Source organism: Silurus meridionalis, chromosome 13 (genome assembly GCF_014805685.1).
Source record: "Silurus meridionalis isolate SWU-2019-XX chromosome 13, ASM1480568v1, whole genome shotgun sequence".
Lineage (NCBI taxonomy): Eukaryota > Metazoa > Chordata > Actinopteri > Siluriformes > Siluridae > Silurus > Silurus meridionalis.
The window spans coordinates 3,669,784-3,678,315 of record NC_060896.1 but is presented as its reverse complement, the minus strand read 5'-3'; the positions used below and the strand labels follow the sequence as shown (position 1 = coordinate 3,678,315).

The 8,532-nt window shown below is 39.1% G+C and overlaps 1 protein-coding gene across 1 annotated transcript; it reads left to right on the top strand.

The window, feature by feature from the left end:
- Nucleotides 1-2,783: 2,783 nt before the first annotated feature.
- LOC124395901 (extracellular calcium-sensing receptor-like) lies at nt 2,784-6,204 on the top strand. The gene is made up of 6 exons (XM_046864787.1): nt 2,784-2,923; nt 3,060-3,348; nt 3,654-4,409; nt 4,504-4,731; nt 5,001-5,124; nt 5,291-6,204. The coding sequence occupies exons 1-6, from the start codon at nt 2,856-2,858 to the stop codon at nt 6,202-6,204; spliced, it is 2,379 nt and encodes a 792-aa protein (XP_046720743.1). The 5' UTR covers nt 2,784-2,855.
- Nucleotides 6,205-8,532: the final 2,328 nt, after the last annotated feature.

Below are 8,532 nucleotides of genomic sequence, written 5' to 3'. Positions count from 1 at the left end.
AACTAGGGTTACATACGTATCCTCAAGACATTCCCTTTCAGGCACATGAGCTGTGTCGCAACGCTTTGGAAACGAGTGTCCAATCGTGCCAGACTGACCAGTCCCTGGCCAGGAGTGGCACTGAGGTCACGGTTATAAAGGACAAAGGTCAGCTGGGTGGACCAACCAACAGCATTGCAGATGTCTTGGAGGAACACTCCAAATTACCAAGCCTTAGAGGCTGCCACACTCCGGGTCGAGTGAGATCTGACCCCTAATGGAGCAGGGAGACCAGAGGATTCATAAGAAGATGCAATAACATCAATGATCCATCTGCTCACTGTCTGCTTGTTATCAGGGAGGCCTCTCTTCGGAGGGCCGTAGCAGATGAGCAGCTGATCTGACTTCCTCCAGAGACCCATTGCATGGACGTAGGTGTCAAGTGCTCGTACCGGGCACAGCCAGTTCAGCTACTCCTGGTCTGAGGCCTGGAATGGAGGAGCGTATAATGCCTGGAATCTAACAGGTTGTGGGACGACCAAATACACCTTGTGGTCATAACCGTTTCTATGGTACAAAAAGGCACTGGTCATACCTGGAGTACACTTCAGAAAGAAGGGGGCCACAGATAAGACTTGTTAGTCTTCAGAGAGCAATGGCCAATGGAACACAGTTTAAATTGAGAGGTACCGCCACAATGCCTCGGCCAAAGGCTTAAAGGGGGCTCAGACAGAGCCTCCAAAACAATGGCCAGGTCCCACCCAGGCACTCTGGGTCGTTCAGGGGGCCTCAGCCTTAGCCAGAGGGTCTCTCCCCATAGATTGCCCCACCACTGGGTCATGATATGCCGAAATGGTGGATTCATATACTTTTAGGGCGGACTGTCATTGAAGGAATTCCATCAGTGAACCAACCGGGCAGTGGACTGGATCCAAATGGTGGTGCTCACACCACACATTGAACAGACGCCATTTTGGGTGAACTATAGCACCCCTCATTAGAGGAATCTCCTAGGGAGGGTGCTTGAGGAGGGCTGCCAGGTCCGCAAACCATGGTTTGCCTGCCACCTTGGGGCCACCGATAGGATATGGACTCCATCCAGTTGAACTCTGTCCAGAAGTCCCGGAAGCAGCACGATGGGAGAAAGGCATACAGGCGTAGCCTCAATATCAAACCGTAACCTCACAATTCCAGTCCCGCTACATTGGAGGACAATGAGTATAGGAACTTAAGAGGTGGGCCGAATATGGATTAGCCTAGGACCTGGACACCTCAGTATGCAGGTCCAGAAAGGAGGCAGACCCCAAAACGGAGGGTGTGGTTTAGTGGAACCAGTGCGCCGCTCCACCTCAGACCCGACCTAGCATGTTCTGCTCCCAGTTGGCTTGGATTTTTTTTTTTTGACAAACAGTAGACAAAAAATTTAACATGAACTATCACCCAAATGAGGATGGGTTCCATTTTAGAGCCTGGTTCCTCTCAAGGTTCCTACCTCATAACGTCTAAGAGAGTTTTTCCTTGCCAGTCACAAAGAGCTTGACTGCATGCTGGCCAGTTCAGCACCTGGATTCTTCTACTATGAGGTCATGCTTTTGTAATAGATCCAGTATGCAGTAAGTTAAAATATGCAGGGCTTTCACTGAAAAATACGTTTTCTGGATGGAAGCATGTATTGCTTTAAGATCTGCATATACCATGATGTAGCCTTTCTTAATGTGCAAGCTGCCTATTCCACAGGCAGCTTGCACATTAATGTTGTGGATGTGGATGTTGTGTCCACAGTTTACAAAAATGTTTTAAGATAGATTTGTCTGACCACAAAACAGTTTTCCACTTTGCCTCAGTACATTTTAAATTAGCTTTGGCACAGAGAGGATGGTTGTGTTTCTGGATCATGTTCATGCATGCCTTGTTTGCATGATAGTGATTTAACCTGCATTTGTGGATGACATGGCAAACTGTGTTCACAGACAATGCTTTCTGGAGGTGTTAATGAACCAATGAAGTGATTTCCATTACAGAATCATGACTGTTTGCAGTGCTGCCTGAGGGATCAAAGATTACAGGCAATTGATTTTTAACCTTGTACATTGTGCGCAGAGATTTCTTTAGATTCTTCGAAATTTTTAATGATATTATGTACTGTAAATATTATTCAACTGTGTTGCAGTTTTATGTTGAAGAGCATTATTCTAAAATTGTTCAACAATTTGTAGATACAGTATTTCACAGATTGGTGAAGCTCAAAATTACAGTAGATAAACTATTTATACCCATTCATCTCACGCACCTGTTGTCAATCAACCTAATTATTTGCAATATGTTTCTGTAACTGTTTAATTTTAATAGCACTTAATTTTTCCAGTTTTTAAATTTCCTGTCCCCATTTTACTGAGACATCTTTCTGCCATCTGATTTTTTTTTTATTAAACTGGTACATTCCCTCAGTTTAAACATTTGATATGTTTTCTATGTTACATTCTAAAAAAAATATGGGTTTATTAGCGAATAAGCAAATCATTGCATTCTGTGATTATGTAAATTTTACACAGTGTCCCAACTTGTTTGGAATTGGGGCTGTAACTAAGAGATGCTGGAAGGATCATGTCCCTTAATGACATCACCAAGACACACAGCTGAACAACTTTCTGATTAGTCTATACTGAATTGCCATAAGAGCATGTCTATAAATATATGAAACTTATCTGTTCAGGATTGATTTTTCTAAAACCACTGGTCAACATTTTGGGATGTTACTCCTCATACTACTTATGTCTCTTAATCTGGCAAAGGGAGAAAATTGCCATATTCTGGAAAACCTAAGGCATCCTCTGTTATCTAAAGATGGAGATGTGATCATTGGAGCTATATTTTCAATGCATCGTGGTACACAGACGCAGTCACTGACATATACTGAAAAACCTCCACCCTTAATCTGTACTAGGTCTGTTATAGTGCAAACTTTGACATATTATTCATTTGGGTGGAATATGCATAATAATCTGAATTTCTCCATTGTATTACTTTTCTGTTTAATATACAAAATTAGAATATTAAATGATTGTTTTGTATATTTGTAGATTTTACCTTAGAGCATTGCGCCTTGCTCAGATTATGACTTTTGCAATTGAAGAAATTAACAGAAGTAACAGCTTGCTCCCCAATATCTCAATTGGTTACAAGATTTATGACAATTGCCTCTCAAGCTTATTATCTATGAGTGCAGCCATGGCTTTTATGAATGGTCAGGATATAACAGCAAAGGAGGCCTGCCCTGAACAAGCAGTAGTACAGGCAATCTTAGGGGAGTCAGAGTCCACTTCTACTATAGCACTTACAAAGACTACAGGACCGTTTAAGATCCCAGTGGTAAGTCTCAACAATTATAATGATTCTTTCTTTAAAATGTATTTAGTATTTACAAAATACACTTAAATAACCAAAATAGAGCAGTAAAACTGTATAATAGACAAGTGTTATTTTCTGCAGTCATATACATAGTATATAATTACTGTCTTCACAAACTGTTTTCTGCAGTTTGATGTTAGTTGTTATTTTTTACTTCTGAAATATAAATCTGTCTAAATTGCTTTTACTATGATGAAGTAAATATAATAGTCCAAGACGTAGCAAAACAGGCTTTAGTTGATTTCTAACTGTAATTTTGTCCTCAGATAAGTCATGCTGCTACATGTGAATGTTTGAGCAACAGAAAAGAGTACCCCACCTTTTTTAGGACCATCGCGAGTGACTACTACCAAAGTAGAGCATTGGTATATTTAGTCAAGCACTTTGGCTGGACTTGGGTAGGAGCTGTGTACAGTGATAATGACTATGGAAACAATGGAATGGCAATTTTTCTGAATGCAGCCAAAGAGGAGGGAATATGTGTTGAGTATTTTGAAAAAATTGATCGGGCAAATCCTGCCAAAATAATGAACGTGGCAGACATGATTAAGAAAGGCACAGCTAAAATAATTATAGCATTCCTTGCCTACTTTGATATGAACAACTTAATAGAACAGCTGATACTTAAGAATGTCACTGGCTATCAGATGATTGGTGTTGAAGCATGGATTACTGCTGTTGATCTAGCAACACCAGCAAGTTATAATGTTCTATCTGGAGCCATTGGATTTGATGTGGGAAAATTGAACATTGGTGGTTTTGCTGATTATGCTGTCAATGGATTTTGGCAAACAGCAGTCCCATGCTTACATACAGAGGGAAGCAATTTTCAAACTGAAATCAACTGCAGCAAATATGAAGAAATGATTCAATATAAAAACTACAGTAAGGATATTTTAGAATTGAGATATATGAATAAGCTTTACAATGCAGTTTATGCTGTGGCACATTCTCTACACAGTCTGTTGAAATGCACAGAAAATCAGAGTTGTGAGAAAGACAAAGCAATACAACCATGGCAGGTAACACAAAGAAGGGAAGCACAGTATTTCATGTACAGGTGTGATATTGTCATGATACAATATAAATACTTGTTTGCTTTTTTTTCTTGTAAAGGTTGTCAAGTCTCTTGAAAAAGTAAATTTTACCACCAAAGTAGGAGAACAGATTTGGTTTGACAGCACTGGGGCAACAGCTGCAAAGTATGATGTGGTGAACTGGCAACGAGGGTTGAATGGAGAAGTGGAGTTTAAGGTTGTGGGCTATTATGATGCCTCTCTGTCATATGGACAACAGTTTGTCCTAAATGCTGAAGATATAGTGTGGGCTGGAGACAAAAGTGAGGTACATACATTTGCTAATATGTTTTCAATGAATAATAATTAAAATAGTGATAAATGATTACATTTAGGGACTCAGGACAATTATGGACCGTTTACAAAAACTCATTTTTTTATTAAATTTACTTGAACAATTAAACATTAATATAAATGAAACATTTAACAGTATAAATTACTAATTAATTTATATTGATGTTAAACAAACAATCATAATATAATACCTGCATGGAACATTAATTAAAATTTTTAGCAATAATATAATGTTCACATTAGAAGCCAAGGTCTGTGTGTAGTGAAAGCTGTCCTCCAGGAACCAGGAAAGCTGCACAGAAAGGAAGGCCTGTCTGCTGTTATGACTGTATACCATGTGCAGAGGGAGAGATCAGTAACCAGACAGGTAACTTCAGCTTTACCAAGTTTCAAAGACAAATTGTTGATTGTACATTTTGTATCCTCCTATTACTAACTAGGGTACAGTTTCTGAAAAATTGTATTAATAAATAAAAACAGAAGATAATATTTGTTTTCTTTTCTAATAATAACAAAAATTATTATTTTTTCAGATTCAAATAACTGTGAGCAGTGTCCAGAAGACTTTTGGTCTAATCCTAAGAGAGATAAATGTGTGTTAAAGGTTATAGAGTTTCTTTTATTTACAGAGGTTATGGGTATAATACTGGTTATTTTTTCTTTATTTGGAGCTTTATTGACTGTGTTAGTTGCTATTTTATTACTAAAAGAAAAAGACTCTCCTATTGTTAAGGCTAACAACTCTGAGCTGAGCTTCCTGCTGCTCTTCTCACTGACTCTGTGTTTCCTCTGTTCACTTACTTTCATTGGACAACCCTCTAAGTGGTCCTGTATGCTGCGCCACACAGCTTTTGGGATCACATTTGTCCTCTGTATCTCCTGTGTTCTAGGGAAAACAGTAGTGGTGTTAATGGCCTTCAGAGCTACACTTCCAGGCAGCAATGTCATGAAATGGTTTGGGCCTCTACAGCAGAGACTCAGTGTAGTTGCATTCACTCTCATACAGGTCTTTATTTGTGCGCTTTGGTTAACAATTTCTCCTCCTTTTCCCTACAAAAATATAAACTACTACAAAGAAAAGATTATATTAGAATGTAACTTGGGCTCAGCTATAGGTTTCTGGGCCGTGCTGGGTTATATTGGAGTTCTGGCTTTCTTGTGCTTTGTTTTGGCTTTTCTAGCTAGAAAGCTGCCTGATAGTTTTAATGAAGCGAAATTCATCACATTCAGTATACTCATATTCTGTGCAGTGTGGATCACCTTTATTCCAGCTTATGTCAGCTCTCCTGGAAAATTCACTGTAGCTGTGGAGATTTTTGCCATTCTAGCGTCTAGTTTTGCTCTACTGTTCTGTATATTTACTCCTAAATGTTATATTATTCTGTTTAAACCTGAACTAAACACCAAGAAAAATATGATGGGCAAAATTGCATCTAAATCCATCTAAAAAAACAAGTTGTTCATATACAAACAAATGCTGTAGTTACTTTTTGCTGAAAATATTTAACTTTGACACTTGATGCTAAGTATAAACTATACTAAATAATATTTAGAAAACCTAGAATAGATAAAGGTTTATATGGTTATATATGAAACCTAATAAAACTTATCATAAAACACAGAATTGTTAATCTCTGCCTCTGTCCTTAGCAATATATTTGTATTCAGCATGGTACGTTTGTAATCAGCACTATACAACAATTCTCTTATTGTCATTAGAATTTTCTTTTTAATAAAGCAAGGTTTATAGAAGCTGTGCTTTTAATGAGGACTTGAACTTTGCACAGATGGATACATGTGAAACAACCCTTTGAGGGGTGTTTGGCTAGAAATCTGAGAAAAAAAAAACAGATCCAACTCTGAAAGAAAGGACTTACATTTAACACTACATAAATTGTAATTACAAATTATAACCATATTATTTAAAATGCATGGGGCAAAAACATAATATACTTTAATAATAACAGGGATGACATTGTTCTAAAAAAACAAAAAAAGCAAAGCTTCAGTCCTGTATGATGCATAATATTAAATTTGTAATTTTTTTAGCAGGTGTATAGGGTTCCTCTTCTATGCTTTCATGTACAACAAAAACAATAAGATTAATCATTTTGCTCTAACAGTGCTTATCTGACAGAGAAAAGGTATGCCATTCAAATTACAAACATTTAAGCATTTTAAAAGATGTGACGTGATCATACTGACCATGCTGGTCTGTGTGGAAGTGGGGTCATGTGTGAATGCCAGTTTGTAAATGGAGGGTGGATCCAGAGGGGCAAGTAGTAAGGATTATACTCTTGTGGGGGAGAGGAAACAAGCACTTAGGAGAAAGTGGGGCAAGGAAGAAATCTTAATGTGCAGGAGACCAGTCACTGGGGATTGTCCCTTATTTTGTACAGCAGGACTAAGTGAAAAGAGGAGAAGAGATGGAGGTTGGATCACATGCCTCTGGATACACTGTAAAGTGTTTCTTAGCCAACTGCATTGCCATCTTTTAACACTGAAAGGCTTTGGCACTGGACCCAATAGACTTGTTCCACCTACTATTCTAGAAGTGGGAGATCTAGGTCTGGTAATACAGATAGTTGTTGAAGTGTAAGCACAGGGAAGCAGCGGGATCTTGGAGTTGGGCCAGCTCCAAACTTCTCAAAAAGCTTAATAAATGCCTCTGCATCCTATTGCCGGTGCATATTGCTGTGCATGGCCTGGGACATGGCTGTCAGAAATATACTTTTACTGGATGCTGCCCCTGCTCCATCCTCACCTCAGGAAGAGCCTGGTGCTAGGTTTGGTGGATGCCAGTAGGGTATTTCACAATTTCACCCTTCACAAATAGTAACAAATCTTCCTCTTTCCTGGGTTTTAGCACCAGTGTGGTTTTAATCTGAAGAATTATGCATTTTCAAAGAAATACAAATTTCTTTGGAATTTCTCAAATTTCCTGTATACAAGCGATCATCATATAAAGCAAAACATTTGTTACCTGTTCCCAGCAAGCATGCCTCTGTGAAACGACCATGGAAATGTACTGTATATGTACAGTACTGTAGGGTAGTGTGGGAAGGGCAAACCCACACTAATTCATACATAGAACCTACATTGGTCTGCCCATCCAGGACCCCACAGCAGTTTTGCCCATTGTGGAACCTATGTGAAAATTCTCTAAGCAATCCAACTGTCAGCTTGTCACATAATGCTTACACAGTTCTCTTGCGGCTTAGCCCATGTTTGGCCCACAACAGTTTTGTTCATATGGAATTACTGTGCCCCACAGTGCCCAGCAGTGCCCCCACAAGAAACCCACACATCGCCACAGTGGCACGCATGGGCATGTTCTGTGCGACTGCAGTTATTCCACCCTCCACTGAGTCATGCTCCCACTGATTCTGAATCACTGCTGCTCCCAACATATCTAAAAATTTAAACAAGACATGCTTTAAGACCTTTTTCTTTTCTAAAACCTAAACTTGTAGGATCTAGGATCTTCTAATGATAGCCCAAGTCATTTAAAGTTTTAAAACAATGCCTAAAAATCTACTTCTTTCAGCTGTACCTGAATTGCCTCTCCTCTAATAAAAATAATACAACAAACAAAACTAGCATCATAACTCGTCTTCTTCTTCTTTCGGCTTCTTTCATTAAGGGTCGCCACAGCGGATCATCTGTCTCCATATCCCCCTGTCCTCTACATTTGCCTCTTTCAACCCAACTACCTCCATGTCTTCCCTCGCCACATCCATAAACTGCCTCCTTGACCTTCCTCTTTTCCTCCTTC